This window comes from Geotrypetes seraphini, chromosome 14, assembly GCF_902459505.1.
Source record: "Geotrypetes seraphini chromosome 14, aGeoSer1.1, whole genome shotgun sequence".
Classification (NCBI taxonomy): domain Eukaryota; kingdom Metazoa; phylum Chordata; class Amphibia; order Gymnophiona; family Dermophiidae; genus Geotrypetes; species Geotrypetes seraphini.
This window is the reverse complement of record NC_047097.1, coordinates 24,301,233-24,327,589: the sequence shown is the minus strand read 5'-3', so window position 1 is coordinate 24,327,589 and position 26,357 is coordinate 24,301,233. Positions and strand designations below refer to the sequence as shown.

Sequence of the window (26,357 nt, the reverse complement as noted above, 5' to 3'; positions counted from 1 at the left end):
TCTAAGCACCTTATCCTCACTAATGTCTTGTGAAATTGGCACTTACATGTTGTCGAATCTCTGACCGTTTGTGATTCAGGCAGAGCTCCTTTGCTCTCATGTGCTGAAGAGTCTCTTTTGCTAACACATACTTCAGCTTCTCTAGTCTAGGCACAGCTGAGGCCCATGTGGCTTTTCCAAATTTCATCCCATCCTGCTCCATCTGCTTGTGCATTGCTGTTGGATAAAAGGTAATAAGAAGACAGATTAAATACTGCCAGAGCACAAATACTGTAGGTTGACTGGAGTCAATTCTACAACAGGGAGCTTCCATTTAGACACTGAGGTCCAGATTCTACAAAAGACAGCTAAAGTTAGTCACCTAGCTGATCTAGGCATCTAACTTATTTAAAAACACAGAAACCTAGAAAAATGAAGGCATATAAAGACCCTATGGCTTATCTAGTCTGCCTAACCATGCCATCTACCCTCACAGATCCAACATAAATGTCCCAAGCTTTCTTGAATTCAGTTACACTCGTCTCCACCACTTCCACTGGGAGGCCGTTCCAAGTATTCACCACCCTTTCCTTGAAAAAGTATTTTTTGAGGTTACTTCTGACCTATCCTCTTTCAGCTATGTCCCCTCATTCCAAAGCTTCCATTCAATTGTTGTTTTTTTTTAAATTTTTATTTATAAGTTTTCCATTCTTACATTATTTGAATAATATAATATACAATTAATTTTTACATATCTTGAATATTATCATTAATAATACATCATGTTGAAAATATAATATGATAACACTTATACAATAATATGTATAATATAAATCCCATTCCCTTCTTATATAATATATTTCATTAATTATTCAAAACCCACCCCATTCATGTATAATTATTTATCCTTGTGCTAAGAACTTAATCATTAGAATAATTTGTCAATGGTTGCCAAATTTTATTAAAATTAAGAAGATTTCCCTGTTGTAAAGCTATTATTTTTTCCATTTTATAAATATGACAAACAGAATTCCACCAGAATGTGTAATTTAATTTGGTGTAATCTTTCCAATTTTGAGTAATTTGTTGCATAGCGACTCCTGTTAATATCATTAATAGCTTATTATTATTTGCTGAAATCGGACTCATAGTTCTCATTGCAGTGCCAAATAATATGGTGTCATATGAGAGTCCTACATGATTTTCTAGTAATTTATTAATTTGGGGCCAAATTGAATTCCAAAATGCGTTTACACAGGGACAGAAAAAGATTAAATGATCTAACGTCCCTATTTCCAATTTACAATGCCAGCATCTATTAGATCTAGTACTATCTATTTTTTGCAGGCGCGTTGGGGTCCAGAACACTCTATGTAATAAGAACAACCATGTTTGATTCATAGATGCTGATCTTGTAGATCTTAATCTCCAGGACCAAAATCTTGGCCATTGAGATTCAGAAATTTTCTGACCAATCTCAATACTCCAAATATCTCTAAGACCTGTTTTCTTTTTTTTATTTAAAAATCCGTATATCAATTTGTACCATTTTGCGGCTTGGTGACCCAAAAAATCCGTCTGGAAACATAGAACCTGTAGGCTATATTTATTATTTAGATTTTTCCATTCAGGGAACCCTACCTGAATGGCCTGCTTCAATTGCATCCATTTAAAATATTGTGTTTTATTTAAACCAAATTTGTTTTGCAATTGTGAAAAACTAAGCAGTGAACCTTCTGATATGACATCATTCAATGTTCTTATTCCTGCATTTATCCATTGTTTCCAGACGATTTTATATCCGCCAATTCTGATCCTGGAGTTTATCCATATTGATTGATTTAGAGATTTAGCAATAGGTTCTGGTGATAGATTACTGATATATCTCAATGTTTTCCAAGTGTCAAATAAAATTCTGTGGTCTTTATATCTTTTAGGCATTGTTATAGTTATTAATTGTTCTGGATATAAAGGGAACAGGAGCCGCCATTCTAAATATAGCCAATCTGGTACATTTTCTAAAAGGTCTGGGAGGATCCAATACATACCCTGTCTTAAAATATAGGCTTGATGATACCTATAAAAATTTGGAAAATTTACCCCCCCTTCCATAATTGGTCTTTGTAATGATACTAAAGCGATTCTTGGTCTTTTCCCACACCAAACAAATTTTGTAAGAATATTATTAAGTTTTTTATAAAATGACCCCTGAAAAAATATTGGAATCATACTCATTTGGTAACAAACCACAGGCAATATCATCATTTTAATTGTTTGAATTCTTCCCCACCAAGAAAGATGTAATGGATTCCATTGCTCACACATTTCTGTTATTTTTTTTAATAAAAGTTTTTCATTTTCTTTGACTGTGTCTTCTATTGTATTTTTGATCATAATTCCTAAGTATTTTATACCATCCTCTTTCCAAATAAATGAATATGGGTCAAATAATCCTTTGGTACAATGAACATTTATTGGGAGAATTTCAGATTTATTCCAATTAATTTTATATCCAGAAAAAGTACCATATTTTTCTATTAAATTTAGTATACTTGGAATAGTAGTTTCCGGTTTTCTTAAATATAATAATATATCATCTGCATATGCAGATAATTTAAATTCAAAACTGGTAAATGATATTCCCTCTATCTCCTTAGTTTTGTTTATTGCAATTAATAAAGGTTCTAGGACAATATCAAAAAGTAAAGGAGACAGAGGGCATCCTTGTCTAACTCCCCTATGCAAGTTAAATCTATTTGATAAATTATTATTAATATATAATCTTGCTCCAGGAGAGCTATACAATGTCTGAATCATTTTAATAAAACCGGATCCTATACCAAACCATTGTAAAGCTTGGTATATAAAATTCCATTCCACTCTGTCAAAAGCTTTTTCTGCATCTAAAGATATTAAAAAAGCTGGATCATTTATATTTTTTGCTAAATTTAATGAGTGGAATGCTAATCTAGTATTATTTGATGAGTGTCTTTTAGCAATAAATCCTGTTTGATGTACATCAATAATGAAAGGGAGAGCTTTTGCCAATCTTAATGCTAATACTTTAGCCATTAATTTATTATCCACATTCAATAATGAAATAGGCCTGTAATTTGATACCAGAGTAGGATCTTTGTTTGGTTTTGGTAAGACTATAATTATCGATTCTGCCATAGTACCAGAAATTTTTCCATTCTTTAATTGATATTGATACAGATTTAACAGATGTGGTAATATAATGTTTTGGAAAAATTTATAAAATTCAACAGTATACCCATCTCCACCTGGAGCGGATCCAACTCTAAGAGACTTCAATGCTGTTTCTAATTCTTTTAAAGATATAGGTTCTTCTAAACTTCCTTTTATATGATCTGGAATATTTGGTCCAATATATGAATTTAAGAAAGTTAATCCATCTTGTTCTTTATTTTTATAAGAATTGGAAGTATATAATTCTTTATAAAAATCAAGAAATTGTGTTATAATATCTTTTGTGTTGGTATGTGTATTATCTTGTGTATCTTTAATTGCAATAATCTTAGATTTTCTTTTCTTTGCTTTTAGAAAGTTTGCTAATAATTTCCCCGCTTTATTTGAATTTCCATAATATTGTACTTGTTTGTTGAAAATGTCTTTCCTCACAATTTGAGAAGAAATTTCATTGTATTTAACTTTTAATTTTAATAATTCTTGTAATGTATTATTTTCCCATTTCTCAATTAATTTATTTTCTAATAATTTAATTTGCTTTCCCATCTCAAGAAATTGTTTTTTTTTTTTTTTTGTTAATAAATGTTGAATATGAAATAATATTTCCTCTCATAGTTGCTTTAAAAGCATCCCATAAGATTTCAGCATTAATATCATCTGTTTCATTAAATTGAAAGAATTCTTGCATTTTTATTTTGAAATCTTCAAGAAATTTTGAATCCGCTAATAAATCATTATTAAATCTCCAAATTAAATCTAAGTTTTCAGCATCATAATTTTGAAGACTAATCCACACACCAGCATGATCTGAAATTATAATGGGATCAATTACTGCTTTTAAGATGCGCTGCGCTATATTATTAGAAACAAATATATAATCAATTCGTGAAAAAGATTTATGGACCTGAGAACAAAAAGAAAATTCCTGATCATTAAAATGAAGAATTCGCCATATATCTACTAAATCGCAAGATAGAATCAAATTATCTAAGCCTAATGATTTTATAACTTTACTTGGTTTTTTATCCAATATCGGATCCATTACAGCATTGAAATCCCCTGCTACTATTAAATTAGATGTAGCCAGTGGTAAAAGCAACTGTTGAATTTGTTTAAAAAACTCCATTTGATTCGTATTAGGAGCATATAAATTGAATAAATTCAGGGTAGTATTTCCCAGAACCATTTCGACATGTACCCATCTTCCTAAGGGATCATAATTAATTAATTTAAAATCTGCATTACATTTTTTATTTATTAAAACAGCCACTCCAGCCTTTTTCTTTGTAGCCGGTGCAAATAAACATTTAGAAATAAAACCTCCAGATAATTTTTTTGATTCAATTTCCGATAGATGAGTTTCTTGAATAAAGTAAATATCCGCATTTTGATTTTTAAGGAACGATAACAATTTCTTCTTCTTAATAGGATGATTTAAACCATTGACATTCAGTGAATACATTTTTAGATCCATCTAATTAATAATTATATTTATCCAATATTTATCCACTATTCTATGATTATTTACATGATTAGTTCCTAGCACATTCATTAAAACTTTAACCCCTATCCTACCCATTATTTTCCCTCCCCTCCCACCCTTTATCTTATTCTGATTTGGAACACGCATTGGTCATGCAAAACCTACAACTCCATCTCCAGGCAACTAATAATTCATTATATTATTTAAAAACATATTTTTGAATTCAATACATTCTTTATATTTCTACCCTTATATTCTTAAAAATTATATTCATTTATTCTATAAAATTTTATAAATTTACTGAAATTTATATATATTTGAATCATACATTATATTCATTATGCATACATGTAGTATAATATTCTTAATATATAAACATATTTCAAATGTAGCTCTTATTCTCTATATATATATCTATATATCTTCATATAAATTAAGTATATTCATTTTTAATATAAATATATAATAATAATCTTAATAATAATGCATTTCAATCATTTTCATAAATCATCTTCATAATAAATTAATTTGAATGAATAATTGATTAAAATATACATTTTATGTCAATACATAAGTTTTATAATAAATTCATATTTTATTAAATATCTATTATTCATTTACTTATTTTCTTATTTATCATAATAAATTATTATGACTGAATAATTAAATAAAATAAAATATTTATTAGACATCTATTTTGTTAATTATTTCTGTAAATAATCAATTACTTTTCTTATATATATTTCATAAAATTATAATTTCCTTATACAGAGTTAAAATATTGATTTTATAATAAATTAATATATTTCATTATTAAATCTTATTCTCAATATAACAATTACAAATTTTTCCCAATATTTAATGATAATTTCTTTGTAACTCATTTATTATTACTTAATCTTAATAATTTAATATGCTATATAATTGAATGTATTATCTAATTTGATTAAAGCTTGTATTTTATATATAATTTTTATTTATATTTTGATAATAAAATTTTTATATATTTTTTTTTTTTTTTTTTTTTTTTAATATAATAATAATTAGTGATATTAATAATTGTGAATGCTGATTTTTAAATAATATTATATTATTGCATCTACTATTACAATATATACTATTTCCAGTTAATAACATTTCTTATGTCTTAAATTTTTTTTTTTTTTTTTTTTATAATAATCTTCTTTATTTTCATTTTTTTTCCCCATCTTCATTCTTCTTTCTTCTTTCTTCTTTCTTCTTTCTTCAGCTGAATTGTTCTGTTTTTTATATAAATTTAGGATCTTTTTGTGTAAGAAATTCTTTCAACTTTGCCGGGTCTTGAAAATATATGGATTTATTTCCACTGGATATTCTCATAGTGGATGGATAATATAAACCATATATGTATCCTTTTTCCTTCAGCTGCTGTCTGTATGTGAGGAATTGTTTTCTTATGTTAGCAGTATATTTAGCAAAATCCGGTACTAAAACTAGTTTTGATCCTTTATAATTCAAGTTTTTATTTGCTTTTGCCATTTTTAATATTTCTTGAGCTTGTTGATAGCGTAGCACCTTGAATATCAAAGGTCTTGGAGCAGCCTGGTTTACAGGCTTTCTTGTGGGGATTCTGTGGGCTCTTTCAATTTCTAACGGCCATTTTGAATTGAGCTGAAGCAGTTTAGGTAACAGATTTTCCAGGAATTGTACTGGATCTTCTCCTTCAATATTTTCAACCAGCCCCAAAATTCTGATGTTCTTCCTTTTTCCTCGGTTTTCCATGTCCACCATTTGATTTTTTAAAGTTGTTATTTCTTTTTTATCATTGTCATATTCTTTTGTGAAAGATTCAAACCTCTCCACTTTTTCTTCCAGCACTGTCATTCTCAGTCTCTCAGTTTGGATTTCTAGTTTCATGTTAAGCAGCTCTTCTTTTACTTCAGATATTTTATTGGAGTTTTCAGTCAGCATCAGTTTTATTTTATACAGTTCAGTCATTATATCAGCCTTTTCAGTGAGTTCTTCAGTCTCCATCGGGAACGGCACACTCGATGGTGACAGGGGAGTGACTTTTGTTCTTTTTGCTGAGATACCTGATGTCGAAGGTTTTTCAGCTTTCCCCTGCTTCATATTCGCCATTTCCGACGTTGTTTTAAGTATTTTTAATCGCGATTTGAAAAAGTAGAAATATTATTTTTGTTCCGTTTGTTGCCTGGATACGGGAGCGCTGCAGTTAGGCTACCATATCGTGCGCGCTCCAAGCCACGCCCCCTCTTCCATTCAATTGAAAGAGACTCACTTCAAGCACATTTCTGCCATGTAGGTTTAATTGGCACCATTAACAAGCAAACAGCACCTCATAATTGGCTTAAAGTAAAATAAATTGTATGGTAGGCACCTAGTCCAAGGCAGCTACCAAAAAGTAGTTATGGTTAGGAGTGGATCATAGGTTGTTTTTGGTTTTTAGTTTTTTTTTTTAAATCTTTATTGATTTTCAAACTTCAATAATTGATATATCAGAAAAACTGCACAAAAACACATTATTAACTATATAATTACATTAACAATCATTTCCTCCCCTCCTGAACTTATTATTTGAATAATAATACATATAAAATAATTTCATAAGAACATAAGTACTGCCATCTCCGGATCAGACCTTCGGTCCATCAAGTCCGGCGATCCGCACACGCGGAGGCCCAGCCAGGTGTACACCTGGCGTAATTTTAGTCACCCATATCTCTCAATATTATAATGAAATAAATAAATTTTTCAAAATATATTTCCCCCCCCCCCCCCAGCCCACCCACACTCCCTGGATGTGCAATGAATATAATTAAAAAAGAAACAAACATGATCTTAATTATAATACAATAAAATTAGTCAATGGACTCCATATATCTTTAAAAGACTTATTATTCCCAAAACGTTCTGCCATCATCTTTTCATACTTGTACGTGGTACACACCGTTACCCACCAAGTTTCAAGTTCAAGTTCAAGTTTATTAGGATTTGATATACCGCTTATCAAGATTATCTAAGCGGTTTTTACAATCAGGTACTCTGTGCTCTGCTGTTCCAGAGGAACCTTCCAGATGACATGGAGACAAAGCGGAGCTTAACCTTCAGGAAGAAAAAGAGTGGTCTGGAGCAGATTGAAAGGATACTCTCTTGCAATCTGAAGGAAGTGAAGAGAGTGACCTTCCCTGATGATAGTGAGGACCCAGAGGTCAGATGTAATGAGCTCCCATCTTTGGTAGAAATGATTGAGACGACCCCCTATGGGAAAAAGAGATGACAGAGGCAGAACAATTGAGGTTATGTTCTGTGTTAGTTGGTTAAAAAGACTGAGAAACCTTAGGTGCAGTAGGAGTCTGAGGTTTTCGCTGCTGGCGTTGCTGCTGTTGAGGCTGCTGTTTCTTAGGAGGCATCTTTGAATCAGGTGCTGCCGTTTGAGAGAAATGCCTTTTGGAAGATGGAGGAGGTCTATAACCCTTAGCTGTGGAAGGCTTCGGTTTTGGTCTGATGATGGAGGCAAATGACTTCTCATGCTCAGACAAGCGGTTTGTAATTGTCTCAATAGTCATTGAACAACTCATTGCCTTGGCATGGGATGTTGGCCAGTCAATCTTGTAGATTCGGGTCCATATCTACGGTGTGGAGCCAGGCAAGACGGCGCATCACCACCGAGAAAGCAGTGGCCCTGGAGGACATCTCAAAAGCATCATATGCAGCCTGGACCATATGTATGCGAAGTTGACCCAGAGTGGAATGCATATGCTGGAACTCTGTCAGGCGATGCTCTGGAAGGTACTTGAAAAAGTGGGCATCACATTGACTTAATATTTCAGCTATGATGTAAAGACAAAGTTGTAGTTTAAAATTCTATTTGTCATCACAGAATTTTGATACAGATGCCGGCTAAATTTATCCATGGCCCTTCCCTCTCGGCCAGGTGGGACTGTGGCATAGACCTTGGCCGGATTGGTTGTTGTCAAGGAAAACTCAACAAGAAGAGATTGATGGGATAGTTGAGACTTTTCAAATCCCTTACAGTGAATCATTTGATATCGAGATTCCAGTTTTGCTGGCACAGCAGGAACGGAATATGGTGTAGCAAGATTTCTTTTTAAAGTTTGAGTGAGAATGCCATTCATGGGTAATTTTAATGAATCCCTAGGAGGATTAGGTATACCCAGTTCTTCCAAATACTCCTTAGAGTATGTGGAATCAGACTCCAAAGTGATGTTAAGGTCTTTACTCATTTGGCATAGAAATTTGGTAAAGGACACCAAAGAAGAAGAGGGGTGGCCCTATTGAGGCGAAGGTGAACGAGAGCCCCTCGAAGTACCTCACAAAGTTGAGAAAGAAGGTGAAGCCTCTCTGGAATATTGATACCTGAGATCTGAATCCATAGGCAAAAAGGAACCAGCTGGTGATGAAAAATCACAGAAGGACTCGAATGAGAATGGTTCTGCCATAGATTTCCTCGAGAAGGAAGGTGGCTGCCTCGAGGATTGTCTATGCCTTGTCTGTCTCAAGAAGAGGACCTGGGCCTCATTGAATACCTCGACAGATGGTGTGGAGATGAACTGTGCCTCGGAGAACAAGGCAGTGATCTCGAATCTAGCCTCGATGAGGATTGTCGAGGAGTCCTTGTCCTGGGCCTCAAAGGCAATGCCTTATGTGTAGAGGTAGGGCTAGAAGTTGGAGATTGAAGTCGAGGCACTGATAAGGACTCAGCTCCTTGTGCAGATGTATCTCGAGACACTTGCAAAGACTCGACTCCTTATATAGAGTGTATTGACTTTTCTGGAGGCACTCTCAAGGACTCGATTCCTTGTAATACTACTAAGTGCTCAGGCTGGCCTGCAAGAAGCAGGGTTGAGGCAGGAGTTAATTTGGCAAGCATGTTACCAAACTCCTGATGCAGAATAACTTCCAACATACTCTGCAAAGCCGACACTGAGACCACTAGAGCTGGTTCAATTGGTGTGGCTATGGACTCCGAGGAAGACGATCTTGAGGAAGAGTGTTGTCTCGATTTCGAGACACGTGTCCTGGAGATCCTCGGACCCACCGGTTCTAGAGGTGGCATGTCCGTAGGGGTTGGCTTAGCTATCATACCTGATGGAGACACCAAGGATAATGGCGCCCCAGGAAAAGAATTAGCTGAGCCCCTCGAAGATGAAGACTTCCCCACTGAGGAAGGTTTGATCGAGGTCAAGGTTGAAGATTTTGACCCCGTAGAAAACTTTGCTGGAGTTGAGGTCAGGGCAGGAATGGGGTTCAAGGCCTTAGGCAAAGGCTGACCCATTACCCTGAAGATTATTTGAATCTGGACTCGACGACCTCTAGACGTGATCAGGCTTCGGGAATCCTGTGACCGGCCGGGACATGGAATGAAACATGGCCATGGCAAAATCGAGCCCGCAGGCTGAAGCCGCGAAGTAGGCCCTGCCGTGATACAAAAAAAATAAGAAAGAAAGCTAAATTTAAAAATAAAATAAAATAAATGAAACGTGCAATAAACACAGCGACCCTGTAAGGAAAAAACACGAGCCACGATGAGAGACGGCACGAGTAGAACTAAGTCTAGCACAGAGCATCGAAACGAGGACTTCTCGGCTCCGCGGAAAACTGAGAACTGAGGAGACGCTAAGGAGACTCACGCACTATGTCAGGTGGGAAGGCACTCGCGCATGCGTGGTGCGGCATTCGCAAACTTTCTAAAGTTTTACAAGCAAGTCTGCTTGTGAGGCTATCCACATCGGGGCTCCGTGGATGACGTCACCCACATGTGAGAATATGCTGCCTGCTTGTCCTGGGATAACCTGTGCTTGAAACTGTGATGTAACCAGCACACAAGTAGGTCAAGTCTGGAAGGTTCTCTGTTTTGTGCTATTAGTCCCTTCAGAATTAAAGCCAAGCAGTGAGAGGCGTTGGTTAAGAATGAAAAGAACAGATTATAACTTAAATGCCCGCAGTAGGAATGGGGGTTTACTTCAAATGCCAGAAGAACTAATGAGGTCTGTTTACATAACCTAGCTCAGCAGAGCACAGACAAAAGCAAGAAATCAAATAGAAAATTCTAGAGTTAAATGAGAAACCAGATGCTGCCTGGACCAATATTCCACAGTGATGTGCTTACTTTCTCTCTTTCACTGCAATCAGATGCCAGACAAAGATTATATATTAAACACAATAACAATGCGAATTTACATGTGACATGATACAAGGAAATACTTGGTTTGAAATGAACTCAAATCCCTAAAACACATATAACAGAAGTTACTACTGCATGTGCATTTATAGGAAATAGTTTCTAATCAGAAAGACAGGATGGGCACTGCCTTCACTTACACAAACACCCAGACAGGCAATGAGCAATAAAAGACTAATATCGTTATTTATTATTCTTTCCAACCCAATGGATATTGGAAAGAAATTCATTTCTTGAATATAAGGAGTCAAGAATGTCTGCCTGTCTGTTTGGGAGCAAACCAACTCTAAAAATTTAATGAATATGATAAAATTTGGAATTTGAGAGAAACTGGTGAAAAGACATCAACTTTGAAAATGGGTCGGGCCAGTCCCAGCCTAGTGTTCCAGAGAAATAAAAGTCCCTCAAACAATGACCCAATTAATTTCTCTAGAAGGACTTCCAGCTTCTACAACAGAGGTCTCCAAAGTCCCTCCTTGAGGGCTGAATCCAGTCGAGTTTTCAGGATTTCCCCAAAGAATATGCATTGAAAGCAGTGCATGCACATAGATCTCATGCATATTCTTAGGGGAAATCTTGAAAACTCGACTGGATTCGGCCCTCAAGGAGGGACTTTGGAGACCCCTGTTCTACAACATGGAAACACTGATGTACTGAAAGAGAGTACGTGGGAGCCATTAAGGAAGCTGCTCAGCACTGAGCAGCAACGCCAAATCGCGTGCCAGCTCGTGCTTCTCAGCACGGCCAAAGACACTCACGGAAAGGAAGCCTGTTAACAGCGGGGCAGGAACTTGGAAAGTTCGCTCATGCCCGTTGCACCTCCACCGGGGATCGGTGATGGAGGTATGAGGACAGGGAAGGCAGCAAGATGCACAGCCTTGCAGTGGCCTGCAATAATTTTGGAAGGGGGGTGTATTGGCTCGAATACAAACCGGGACACCCATTTTTGGGCCAATTTTTGGCCTCAAAATCCCAGTTTATATTCAAGTATATACGGTATAACCCAGCCACCCACAACAACACATAGAATATACCCACAAACAAAAATATGACACACATACACACAAGCATGTAGACCAGGGGTGTCAAAGTCCCTCCTCGAGGGCCGCAATCCAGTCGGGTTTTCAGGATTTCTCCAATGAATATGCATGACATCTATTAGCATACCATGAAAGCAGTGCATGTAAATAGATGTCATGCATATTCATTGGGGAAATCCTGAAAACCCGACTGGATTGCGGCCCTTGAGGAGGGACTTTGACACCCCTGATGTAGAGTGACTGAAAATAATTCCACTGTTCCACCCTCCCCCTGCTGCCACCACACTTCTGTCCTTGTTGGATTCAGATGTGTAATTCCACTTTCTTTGCTATAAGTTCTACTGTGAAACCTAATAAATGAAGCATATTGCTTTCTTAATGGTTTCTATGGCAAACCTTGGTGACTGAACCGTATCTGTTTCTGGTGCCTATGCAAATAGTCTAATGGTGAAGAAGCAAGGCAGTATCTCTAGCCATAGGAAAGTGACACCCTGTAGTTAAACTGTAAAATCCATCCTTGGAATATATTTATATTTAAGGGGAGAGTGTGGCGCAGTGGTTAAAGCAACATCCTCCGCACCCTGAGGTTGTGGGTTCAAACCCACGCTGCTCCTTGTGACCCTGGGCAAGTCACTTAATCCCCCCAGGTACATTAGATAGATTGTGAGCCTGCCGGGACAGAGAGGGAAAACTGCTTGAGTACCTGAATAAATGCATGTAAAACCGTTCTGAGCTCCCCTGGGAGAATGGTATAGAAATTTGAATGAATAAATTGAATGAATATACTGACAGTAAATGGTTTTGATACATTATTACACTTTGTTTCATTTTATTATTCCCAAACTGACAGAATGTTTAGGCATCAATCCATTCAGATTACTCTTTCACTTTCTCCTTCAGGGCAGACACTTAATGCAGAGGTGTAGTGAGGAAAGTTGGCACCCAGCATTGCTACCGTCTGCCCCCCCCCCCAAAAAAAAAAAAACAACAAAAACGCTGTTCCCTGCTGTCTTGACATTGCCATGCCCTCCCATTCCTCTTCAAATCTTCACTGTTTGCAGGCAGGATCTCTTATCTGCTGCTTGTGCCAGCTGAGCCTTCCTTTTGACATCACTTCCTGGTCCTGCAAACAGGAAGTGAGGACAGAGGGAGGGATGAGGTTGGCATGAGCAGCGGTTAGGGCAGCCTGCTTGATGCTACAAAGATTTGAAGAGGTGGAAGGGGGGGGAGTGCATCTCAGAGATCCATCCCATCACCGCGGGTGGGGGGGAGCGGAGAGGTGTCAGCACCCCCCACAAAGTCAGCTTCCGAGGTGCTCCACCCCTCTTTTGACATCACTGCGCAGACAACACACACAAAAGGGTTGGAAAAAAAAAAATAAGGAGATACCAAGATCTCAATTGTTTTTCAAGTTTGGGGTTTTTTTTTCCCTCCACTAGACGTTTATTCCTGATCATTCTATGCTTTGGCGTTCAGTGGGAACTGAGGCTAAGATCCGATGCCACGGATCTTCATTTACAAGAATTTGTGGACTTCTTTCTTCTATTTTGTATCCCTTAAGCCAAGTTTCATTGTGAAAGTCCTCAGCTGGGAACCATGTTCCAGGGCTCCTCCCAGAACCCTGAAATCATGGATCTTGTAATTAGCTAATAAAAGTAAATTACATTATCTAAATCCAAATCTATTGTGCCATCAGCTTTCCATGATACACATGGCTTGTCTACCTGAGCAGCAAATTGAGAACCAGTGAAGCCAGAATTCAAGTCCTCCTGACGCTCCTTATCACCTTGGACAAGTCACTTCAGGTTTTAAAAAGCTGACCACCACCAGCTGAATTGCATCAAGATATGCAGTGCTGTCCTTATTGGGGTACCAGCACTGAATATCCAGATCAGGGATTCCTGGAAGCTAATCCGGGTACAGCTAATATTCAGCCCTGGTAGCCAGATACCCGAGTAAGTTAGGACTACTATTTCTATGGTCCTACTTGCAGAGATAGTTATCCAAGCACTGGAACTGAATATTAGTGAAGTCTGCAAAACTCCTGGCTTCACCTCTGCTCTATCATGGCTCTAACTGGACAGTACCACAGAGGTCTGTGCCGCCAGCGGACTATCTGGTTAAGTGCCACTGAATATGAACATGGGAGTTAGTCAGCAGGATTTGACCAGGTAGGAGCCTTCCTACCCTATTAAATTATGTTGAATATTAGCCTCTTAATTTCTGCTTTACAATTACTGCTCTGTTCGGAAAAAGCTGAAAGCCTTTACAATTTCAAAAGACACTTACCTTCCAGTGCTTTTACTGTCTCCTTAAAGTAACTGACTGTGATATTCTGAATGGAGCACACCGCTTCTTCAGCCTGTTTGGTCCATTTTTCAGCCTCTTTCTCCAAGGTTTCTATTCTTTTAGGGCCCAGTTCATCCATCTCCAGGGATTTCTAGGTTTGGGAAATGCCAACTCTCATTAACAATCAAGATTCATTTCCCTTAGCTTATTCCTGTAACAAAGTTCACTAAGTCTGTGGTATTTAAAATGACTTTTTAAAAAAAAATAAATTATCAACACAAACTCACTCTGTCCAAAAGCTGCTACCTATTTTTCTCAAAACTGTTGCTGATGACCTAAGTGAGTTTTGGAAAAGTGCTCTTCAATTAAGTTCCGATATGTTATTGCCAGAGAATGCTGTGTTGTGTAGGGGCAAAACCCCTGCATATATCTTCCATACCGAGCTTAATCGCCTCCTGCAGAGAGAACTGTGTCCTGCACTGGCTTAGCAAGAGCAGCTTAATGCTCACCTAAGTGACGCAGTACATGACTGGTGCTACATCATGAACTCCTTGCCTGGGAAAGTATTGAGTCACTAACTGAGCAGCACTTGCCAATAAAGTGTGGGGAAGGAAATCCACTGTAACACTAACACTAAAATCCACTATAATAATTCCCTTAGCGCGCATGCGCACTTCAAATCTGATGGCTCCGTGTGTCCGTGGCCAGCAGAGAAATTGTATTGTAAGAAGAAGAGAAGTTGGTAAAGCATTCGGCAGGTGCGCGCATGCGGCGCATACATTCAATTTGTTGCGAGTGATGGTTTACTTTACTCAGCAGCAGTTATTCTGTGCCGTTTGCCGCTTGATAAAAAAAAAAAAAAAAAGGTAGGTGGGAGCAATTCTATAACTTGCCAGCTAATGTTAGTCATAAGCCTCCCAATTCTATAAAGTCCACCTAAAAGGTAATACAGGCACCTAACTTAATAGACTAAATTGGCACCAATAGTTGGCAAATACCACCTCATAATTGGCATTAATTGGACTTCATTGATTAGGCACCTAGTCCAAAGTGGGCATAGTTAGGGGTGGATCATGGGTGTGTTTTTGAGGTAGGCGCCTTTCTACATTTAACTTAGGCACAGACATTTGGGCCAAGAAACCATCCAGAAATGCATACATGTTTGAGCCAGCAGCAGGCTAATTGAAATCCTACAGGGTGGGCCTTCGAGACTAATATGCCTTTCTACTAGAAAGAAGATTATCAAGATAAGCACTAGAGAATGACACAGGGACAAATTTTCCCCTGTCCCCGCAGAAACTCGATTTTCCTGCCTCGTCCCCGTGAGTTTTGTCGCTGTCCTTGTCCATTCCTGTAAGCTCTGCCTTATCCACTCAAGCCTCAAACACTTATGATTTTAAAGTGTTTGAGGGCCGCAATCCAGTCGGGTTTTCAGGATTTCCCCAATGAATGTGCATGATATCTATGTGCATGCACTGCTTTCAATGCATAGTCATTGGGGAAATCCTGAAAACCCGACTAGATTGCGGCCCTCAAGGAGGGACTTCGAGATCCCTGTTTAGAGCATCCATGCCAGCACTTCTGACTGAGATGTCATCATATCAAATGTTGGATGCCCCCATGGTTAAAAAGTACCCAAGACTCCTAACCATTCTTTCTGGGATAGGAAATGCCAAAACTGAAGGTAAAATGGGGACAGTTAAGTATGCATTTATTTGTATTTATTAAAGCAATATATACTGTATAGACTACCTTGCTGAATTGAGCTTTTGACAGTATATAAACTGCACACTTTTAAACACTGTGGCAACATATTTGGACATTTAAATCTCTGCAAAATAGCTGACAATGATTAACATATTTAAAACACTCCAAAATGAACACAATGTAGGCAAACAACAAAAAAGTGTTTATAATTTTCAAGCCACTGAGTTGGATCTGTGCATTTCATATGCAATTATGGAATAATTCAAGAGAACAGGTGGCTTTCCTTACATAAGAAATAAATACCAAGTATTTTAAACTGTGCTTAGAGAAAGCAAACTGCTGAATTTCAAGCACCAGCAGCAACTGTGAAAAAGTTGCCCGGTGCTGATTTAAGAATCAGAGTCTAACTGGATGTATAAATCACTGTGACTGTAATTGGTGCCTAACTACGTTGTGAGCAGCATAGAAAACCATATTACAAAAAAAAAAAAAAAAGCCCAGAAGACGTACCAGAATTTCCAGCTTATATAATACGGCAAGCTCTCGCATGTCTCTGAACGGCTGCAGTAAGTATTGATAGAATTCTGTTGCTAAGGTAACTAAGTCCTCATATGCTTCATCTTCCTCTTCATATAACTGCATTAGGGCCACCATGTTGTCGGTATTTTTATGCTGATGAAGAACCTGAAAACAGAGAGATTTTTATGTCAATAGAGACGCAGCTGCTGCACAGATTAATTACGACAAAATGAGACAACTAACATCACACCTTCCTAAGGGGGGGTCTTTTACTAAGGTGCGCCAGCCGATTTAGCGTGCGTTAAATGCTAACACACGTCCATAGAATATAATGGACGCGTTAGCATTTAGCGCTTGCTAGCCTTAGTAAAAGACCCCCTAAGTAATCTATTTGGGGGAGCTTCACTGTTTGGGAGAATAATTGTGTGCATGTTTAGTATGAAACAATGTTATGTTTTGATGGTGTATATTATTATAATAAATGATGAATTGTTTATAAGCATAAGAAGCAGTGTGAAACATAGCTCTTATTTGGGTATTTTATGTATTAAGTAGAGCTATTAAAAAGTCTGATAAGTCCCAGTGGGTTAATTAATAATGAATATGCATGAGAGAATCTGAATGCCTACCTACTTTATAGGCAATCTTGAAAACCTGACTTGCTAGGAAAGGATTATGAACCTAACCTACCTACTTTATAGGCAATCTTGAAAACCTGACTTGCTAGGAAAGGATTATGAACCACTGGGTTAGAGCACCAGGCTGATTGTAAGGCCTCTGTGACTAACTCTCTTGGGGCCCCCATTACAAAGTCAAGTAGTCATAGATTTTGAATGGGCTTTTTTGTATTTGCCGCATGGGAATCACTACTATGGCTTGGTAAAAGGGGCCCTTTGAGCTACTACTGAAAAAAAGGTATGAGCTAAACCCAAATAAACTTCTACTAGTCATCAAAAACAAAACAAGTACGTACATGTAACACAAACACAGGAATACTACAAGTGCCCAAAGTAGGGTTACTATATGGCTCCAGAAAAAGGAGGACGGATTGAGACATCCGGGTTTTACTTCTATTGCTTTCAACTAGAGAATGACACGGTGGCTTTCCCCACGGGTAACCCACCAAAATGGTGGGGGGAGGGAAAAGTGCTTATTGCGGGTATGGGGACAAGGCCATCCACCGCCCCGTGGAGCGGTGAATGGTCTTGTCCCCGTAGTTAAAGCAGGGAACGCGAGTGGTCACTGACTGTACACAGCCCCCTCCCTCCTTCTGGCCAAATCTATCTCCCTCCCATTTCTGTTGCAACTTCTGGTTGCGTCAGAGAAGCTTCCGCCCACAGACACGCGACTGCAGGCAGGCTCCGGTGGCTTAAGCAAGTTACTCTGGAAGCTTAATACACACAGCGAAGGTAAGGAAGAGGGAGGGAGATTCTCGGACCGCACAAGGGGTGCTGAAGGGTGGTAAGGTGGCAAGAAGGAAAGGTGATGGTGGAAAGGAAAGGAACAGGTGCTGAACGGGGGTGGAGAGGAACAGTCTTGGAATGATCTCCCACTTTATATAAGAGAAGAAAAGAACTTAGACAAATTCAAGACTAAGCTTAAAAGTTTCCTTTTTAATGATGCTTTTAGTGATTAAATGATTCTATAATCCCTCTTTATTTTATATTTCCTTCTTTTTATGTTTGTCTTCCCTCCTATTGTTGTTACCTTTATATATTGAACTTGATACAGATTGTAACTTTTAAAGAATTTTCCTATTGTTTCGATATTGTTTTTTTTTCTTTTTTTATAGTTGTTTGTTTTTGAAATATTGTTTGTCTATGTAATAATTTACCTATGTTTTTAAATATTCGTACTACTTTGTATATCGCCTAGAATATAGATTAGGCGATTAATCAAACTGTATAATAAACTTGGAAACTTGGGAACAGAGAGTGGGGAGAAGATGCTGAAGAGAAAAAAATGGAGAGAAGACGCTGAAGGGAAATGGGGAAGATAGAGTGGGAAGAAGACGCTGAAGGGAAATGGGGAACAGAAAGTGGGGAGAAGACGCTGGAAGGGAAGAAGACAGAGATGCCAGCCTATGGGGGAGCAGAGAGAAGATGGGTGCCAGACCAATTGAGGGGGAGGGGGTGAAGGGAGAGGCACAGTAACAGAGCAAATGGAAGACGCAGAGAGAAGACAGAGAGTGGATGGAAGGAATTGAATGAGAAGATGAGGTAGCAGAAACCAGACAACAAAGGTAGAAAAAAAATTTATTTTCTTTAGGATAAAGTAGTATATTAATTATGTTGATAAAAATTTATAAACAAAGCCCTGCCAGCTGAACATCTCTTTTTCTAGTTCAGCAGCCAGAACTTTGATTTATAAGGAAGGAATAAGCTAAATATTGCAGTACTGAGGCTTGTATGGATGCTGCGGGGACAGTGGTCGCGGGGACGAGGACAAATATTTTCCCCGTGTCATTCTGTACTTTCAACGGAAGTAAAATCCGGATGTCTCAATCTGTCCTCCTTTTTCTGGAGCCATATGGTAACCCCCTAGCCCAGGGGTAGGCAATTCCAGTCCTCAAGAGCCGGAGCCAGGTCAGGTTTTCAGGATAACCACAATAAATATGCATGAGACAGATTTGCATCTAAAGGAGGCAGTGCATGCAAAGCCATCTCATACATATTCATTGTGGATATCCTGAAAACTTGACCTGGCTCCGGCTCTCGAGGACCGGAATTGCCTACCCCTGCCCTAGCCCAAAGGAAAAGAGCAACCAATAAAATGAAAAATGAGGAGGAAAAAGCCTCTATATTCATGTTTGTGTTACACATTATATACCTGTTTTGTTTTTGATGATTAGTAGAAGTGTTTGGTTATTATTGTATTTTACTGCTTTCTTGTGTATTGTTTTCTAAATCAAATTACATTTGTACAACAAACAAACCTGCTACTACTACTACTACTCATTTCTATAGTGATACTAGACATCAAAACATAGAAAAGAGAGCTCCTGTTCAAAAGAGCTTACAATCTAGTCAAGACAGAAACTGGACAAGAAGATGCATCAATATACTGTGCTCAGGTGGGGGAAACTACAGAGGGAATAATATAAGACAGATATTGGTGTTTAGGTGGGTTGGCGTTTGGAATTGAAAGCATCTTCACAGAATCTAGAATTGAATACTGCCAGACTTGAATACTGCTCAACGTACCAAGTCAGGCAGTTTGCTCCAGGCATATGGTACAGCAAAGAAGGGATGGCGTCTGGAGTTAGCCATAGAGGAGAAGGGTACAGATAAGAGTGACTTAGCTGATGAGTGGAGTGTTGAGGAGTGGGGGAGGAAAGAGGAGTGTGGGAAGAGATATGAGACAAGAGATACTGAGGAGCTGTGGAGCAAATACACTTTGTAGGTTAGTAAGAGGAGTTTGAACTGTATGCGGCAACAGATAGGAAGCCAATGAAGTGACTTGAGAGGGGTAATGTGGGCATAGTGACATTGGTGTAATATGAGTGCAGCAGAGTTCTGAACAGACTGAAGGGGAAATAAATGGTTTAGAAGAAGGCCAGTGAGAAACAGGTTTGGGGTCTTTGCAGTGCGCTCAGAAAGGAAAGGTCTGATTTTAGCATTATTGTAGAGAACAGGTTTTGGGAGTTTGTTGGATATGTGAAGAAAAGGAGAGCGATGAGTCAAAGGCCATTTGGCCTTTATCTGCCATCCTGTTTCTATTACTCTAAGGCAGGGGTGTCAAAGTCCCTCCTCGAGGGCCATAATCCAGTCAGGTTTTCAGGATTTCACCAATGAATATGCATGAGATCTACTAGCATACAATGAAAGCAGTGCATACAAATAGATTTCATGCATATTTATTGGGGAAATCCTGAAAACCCAACTGGATTGCAGCCCTCGAGGGACTTTACCACCCCTGCTCTAAGGTTACGAGTCAACAAGACAGGGAGGATGAGGGTGTTTTTCACAGAAATAAAAAACAGGGGAAGAGGAGAGACAGATTTAGGTGGAAAGTTAAGGAGCCCAGTCTTTGCCATGTTTAATTTTAGATGGCGGCTCTCGGGAGGGGGGGTGTCCCTCTCGGTTTCTAGCATTCATGCTAGTTTGCAAGAGTTAAAACCAGCCAAGGACTACCAGGTCATCCGGGGTAAATGGGAGGGGGAATTGCACATTAATTGGGACATTGGGATGTAGCCCGTGCCTTGAGGGTGACGCCTGGGGTGACCCCATGTGCTTGGTTAAGGGAAACGCATTATAGGGTGACATTATGCGCCTATTACACTCATACCCAGTTGTATTATAGTGGGGGTCTCCCTACACCACTGTGTTATAAATGTGGGTCGGGGGGACACACTTTGGGACATGCCTTCTGGACCTGCCCCATTATCCAGCGCTTCTGGAGGCGTATAATCTCTTACATGTTCGGGTTAGTTGGGAGAGCCCTGTGTAATACCCAGATCCACTTTCTCTTGGATTTGCCAGAGGCTTTTGGCCATTTGCCTAGGGGACATCGGGCTCTGTGCAGGAAGATGAGTTTACTGGCCAGGAAATGTATTCTTCAATGCTGGACGTTCCCTGACCCTCCGGCGTTTTGGCATTGGCGGAACCAGTTGCATCAGTTGGCCATCTGGGAGGCGCGCGATGCAGGAGGGGCTAAGAAGCAAAAGATGTTGTTCTTGACTATCTGGGAGCCATATCTGCAAGCCTTGCATCCAAAGGGCCACAGTACAGTCTTAAGATGGGTGTCCTAATCTAGGCGCCCGGATAGTCGGACTGGGAGCATACTGGTGGAGAGTACCATTGGGGGGAGGGGGGATGGAGTGAGGGGTTTCGGAAGGTTCTGGAATTGGGGTGCCTTGGGATTGTATTTATTGTTGTTTGCATCAAAAAAATTGTTTGAACCTAATTTTAGATGGCGGCAAGACATCCAGGTAGCAATGTCAGACAAGTAGCTTGAAATCTGAGACTGAATGTCTGTCAAAAACCAATCAACCAGAATATCTAAGAAATCATCTCCTGCCTGCATTTAATGCCATGTCCTTTCCTACTGTAGCTTGTTAATCAAAACAAGAACTGTATTACTGATGATACGAAAGTGCTTTTCCCCTCAAGAAGGCTCTTTTGAAAGCATAAATATTGGTTGGTATAAAAGAATTGTGCTAATTTTTGGGCAATAACCTCGACTTTGCTATATATGTACAAATATAAGAGACTATTTCATGTGATTAATAGTGTATTCCTGATGAATGTCAATTAGAAATAGAAGGTATCATGAACAGTGAAAAATATTTAATAGAAAAATAAGGCCAATCGTTTCTAAGGTACCGTAAAATCACCATGTTACCACAGCTTATTTTACTGTGGAAGTCAATATCCCAATTAGTAACTTACACTGTAAAATTATTTTTGTGCTGCTGAAACCAGAACACTATACATTCTTGGCCACAGCAATACAAAGATAGTAGGTCCGAAGTCAGGTCCCACTACCTTTAAAAGGGTTGGATGGAGGAGGTCAGTGGGATTAACAGTAGACCATTATTCAGACTCGCTACCTCCTAATCCTTTTGAAGCACCCATCAGTGGGGAGGGGGGTCAGAGGCTTGCTGGAACAATCCCTAGTTACTTCTGCCCCATAGAGCGCCCACTTCAAAATGACACTCTTGGCCCTAGCAGTGGTCTCATGCCTCCAGGTTAGGCTGTTTGATCCCTTGCAGTTGTACTACAAGAATACTGTTAAGGGTCAAGCATTGCCATTTTGAAGCCAGCAGCCTATGGTTTCAAAGCAATTGAGAAAGAGGTTAGGGAAAGGATTTGATACACCACCTTTCTATGGTTACAATCAACTCCTAGGATAAGCAGCATAGAATCTTGGGACCTAGGTTGGCCACTGTTGGAGACAGGATACTGGGCTTGATTATGGACCTTCAGTCTGTCCAAGTATAGCAATTCTTATATTAAATACAGGAATCATAAGGAGCTGCAGTAGGAATTGAACCCGCTTCCCCAGGTTCTCAGGCTAATGCACCGAGCTAAGTAGTACATGCAACTTCCTCTCGTGCATATGCATTGTTGATATCCTAAAAACGTGACTGGCAAGGTATGTCCCAAGGACTGGGTTGAGAACCCATATCTTGACTTAAAAAAATTTCTTTGGCCAGAGAACTCTGTGGCAGGAGTGTCAAAGTCCCTCCTTGAGGGCCACAATCCAGTCAGGTTTTCCCCAATTAATATGCACGAGATCTATTTGCATGCACTGTATTCATTGTATGCTAATAGATCTCATGCATATTCATTGGAGAAATCCTGAAAACCCGACTGGATTGTGGCCTTCAAGGAGGGACTTTGACATCACTGCTCTTTGGTATGATAAATGCAAATTGAAAGTAAATTCTCATGTGAAAGTATCACTTGTAAGGGTTATTGATGTGGGCTTTTATTTAAAAGAGCCAGTGTGCTTCCAGATATATAGTGTGATGATATCACCAGTGAAGGTGATGAAGGTCTGGGGAGGTCTACATTAGTGTTTAATACAGCTCAACTATACAAAGGAGTTCATGTACCAGATGAACACTTGTTTCATAGCAAATTGTTATGCAAAATATTAGTTTTTGATTATCCATTACCTAAACATCTAGTTATGATGCAATTAATTTTAGACAAATGGATGTAATGGACATCATGTGGCTTGAGAGCTGATGCTCCAATGAGTAATAGTGATCAATGCTCAAAGGAAATCACATGCAAATGAGATGCACAAGAAAGTGTGTTTGAGATTCAGAAGAGAAAGCACACAAGTTCTGTGCATTCCCAGGGAGGTGGGGTGTGTGTGTGTTTGTGTGGAGAATATGCACAGTAGATGTATTCCAAATAGACAGGAAAAAGAAAGTGGAAATAAAATAAACCAGAACCTAAATTTAAAAATGGTAACAACTGTTCTTTGGACCCTTCCATAAAAGGCACACATTAGATGGATGTCAAATGTGCATGTTCATGGACGATTGTTGGATACTTTTTTGTTGTTTTTTTAATTGTTGTATTTTGTATACAGCAACCACAGCACTTCTCTATATTTTAAAATTACACTGCTGTTCTAGGTGGAACACACATGCATATTAACATACACATGAATAGTGCAGATACTACCAAAAAATGCAGGCTACCAAGCTGTTATTTCACATGCAACGCCACCTCGGACCTGCCAGAAAGTTTTGAATGTTATAGGGAGGCACTTTCTTCTGAAAGTTCATTTTTAAATAAGAACATAAGAGTAGCCATACTGGGTCAAACCAATGGTCCAGGTCCATCTAGCCCAGTATCCTGTTTCCACAGTAGCCAATCCAGGTCACAAATACCTGACAAAAACCCAAATAATAGCATCTAGTTTTCAGCAAAACCCTTTGAGCATTAGGTGCACGATAATATATGCAAAAGTCTAGCTAAAACAGGAATATTACAAGCCAGTAAGGTTTGAGCATCACCTCCCTTGGTTTTTATGAGCAAACCAATCATATCTGTTTTCAGAGGATGGGGGGGGGGGGATCTCATTACAGTAGACTCTCAGTTAACCAACACCCATGGGGATTGATAGATTTAATTTCTGGTTGCTTGAGGGTTACTATTAAGAATAGGCCTAACTAATACTATGCCATTTCATAAATTGTTCCAGACAAACTACCGGACATGTGATAGGCAAAGTGTGGGTGGACTTAAGTGTAGTGTACCAAGTTTACACCTAAGATTAATTTTGGGCAGAAATTTATCTTCATTTTTATTTAAAGTATTGGAGTATTTCTCAGATTATTTTTTCTGGTTGCTTGAGTTCCGGTTAACAGAGACACTGCTAAGACATTGCTTATCCTGGCACCTTCCTGTCCAGTTTGTCTGTCTCGACTAGATTGTAAGCTCTTTAGAGCAGGGACCGTCTGTGTTTCGATGCGCTACAAGGCCCGCTGGCTGCCCCAGCCCCTGAAGCCAGACTCTGTACCCTGCGCAGGGCCTCCTTGGCGCGCCTCACGCGCTCCTCCAGCCGCTTCCTCCTCAATTCGTGCAGGCTCTCGAAGTACTCCTCCGCGTCCTCGGCGAAGAGCACGTCCAGCAGCACCTTCCGGCCACAGGCCTCGGCGGCGGCGCTCAGGTACCGCTCCAGCCCGCCGCAGGCCGCCGGCGCGTCCTCGCCCGCCTCCTCCAGCCCGCCGCCTCCGGGGAACAGCAAGCTCCAGAGGCTGCCGGCCGCCGGCGGCTCGTGCAGGTGGGGGAGGCGGGACTCTAGGGCCGGCGCGAGCGCCGACAGTTGACGGTGCAGGCCGCGCAACTCGGGCACCGAGAAGAGGCCGGCCCAGCTGCTCGGCTCCGCCGACGCCACCGCCGCCCCCCCGCGCTGCCGCTGGCGCGTCCGGTCGTGACAGGTGACGGCGAACTTGCCCTCCACCTCGTTCCAGCCCACCAGGAAGCCCAGCTTGCAACGCTCGAGCTCCTCGAACGCCTGCGGACGAACCGCCACCCAGCCCTCCAGGCTGTCCACGCGCTCGCACTCCATGCCCGCCTCCTCCCGGGCTTTAATCTAACCAGGGTACCAAAGCCGACAAGTCCTCTGACGGCTACAACGCGACCCTTCTTGCACCTGATTGGCTGCTTGGGGGCAGCGCAATCCAATCTCTCTGTGCGTGATTGGCTCAGCCGAGGGCCCGGTGACTTCTAGAGCAACTGGCAGTCAGCTGCTTGCGCGAGTAACCTCCAGCTGGCGGCCTGTCATAGCCAGGGCGCTATTTAAAACAGATGGATTGGTCCAGGTGCTTGACGTTTAACAGCCACGTGGTAGGGCCTTTAAAGTGCGCATATGTTTGCAAGGCTAGCAGCGGAGTTTGGAAGCTGGGTGGCAATGCACTTTAAATTACTATGCGGGGCTGAAAAAGGATAAACTATAGTTTATAAATATTTCCTTAATTGCTTCTGCTAAGTTCAGATAATCCACATTTTGGAGTTGTCATTTCTTTAATAAGACATTAACTTTTTATCCCAGGACAAGCAGGCAGCATATTCTCTACCTGTGGGTGACGTCATCAACAGAGCCCCCTAGCGGACGTTCTCGCAAGCAGACTTACTTGAAAATCTTCAAGCTTGCTAATGCCCTTCCCGCCCAACTCAGAGCATGCATCTTCTCAGTGGTCTCAGTTCTATGTTTTCCGTGGAACCAGAAGCCCTGCTCCCTTGCTCTGCACGATTTTGTAGTGCCTCTTGTAGTGTACTTTTCTTAGATTAGCCACCCTTGTAATCTAAATTGTAATCTAAAGTCTTGAGCATTTTGCTGACTGTTAAGATTTTCTAATGTGTATTGCACTGAACATTGTAAGTAGCATCTCTGTTAATTATATATTAAAGTTTTACTGTGCTGGACTGTGTACTGTGACATGTATATTTTATTCTTGGACTTGTTTATTGTCTATGTCCTGGTTATAATAGGTGTACATCCTCAGGTGAATTTCTTCAAGATAGTAAATAAATCCGAATAAACAGATAAACTATGCCTTTATGTGCTCATGTAGTGGCAAATGAAGATAAGAAACTGGTATTTGAAGCAGAAGTTTCTGACACACCTAATGGATGGCAGAATGTTTTCTTGAACACAGGACCTTGAAAAAAAAGTCACTACGACTGATTCACAGACTGCAAAATTTAACCAGAAAGACTGTACACAGTCACAAAATCTATTTTTTTTCCTCAGTCCCAAAGGGAGAAATGTGCCCAAAATGATGCAGTAAAACATTTGCAATTTTAATAAAGCGAAACTAGGTTTACCCAAAGTTACAGCCTGACTTGAAGCCCCTATGTTTTACATATGCTGCTGTGTGTGACGTTCTCCTTGGTGAGCCTTGAGTGTGTGTAAGGGGAGGCCAGTCAGAGCATGTCTATATTTGTCTCTGTTTCTAACT

General features: G+C 39.7%; 1 protein-coding gene across 1 annotated transcript in view; it reads right to left on the bottom strand.

The window, feature by feature from the left end:
- Positions 1 to 25,173, bottom strand: part of WHAMM (WASP homolog associated with actin, golgi membranes and microtubules) — a 42,413-nt gene extending 17,240 nt beyond the window's left edge. The window contains exons 1-4 of the mRNA XM_033920544.1: positions 24,413 to 25,173; positions 16,421 to 16,594; positions 14,204 to 14,354; positions 47 to 216 (exon numbers count right to left, since the gene is read on the bottom strand). Coding sequence (XP_033776435.1) covers positions 47 to 216; positions 14,204 to 14,354; positions 16,421 to 16,594; positions 24,413 to 24,964 — 1,047 coding nt within the window. The 5' untranslated portion in view covers positions 24,965 to 25,173. The remainder of the gene's footprint in view (positions 1 to 46; positions 217 to 14,203; positions 14,355 to 16,420; positions 16,595 to 24,412) is intronic.
- Between the last annotated feature and the right edge of the window lie 1,184 nt (positions 25,174 to 26,357).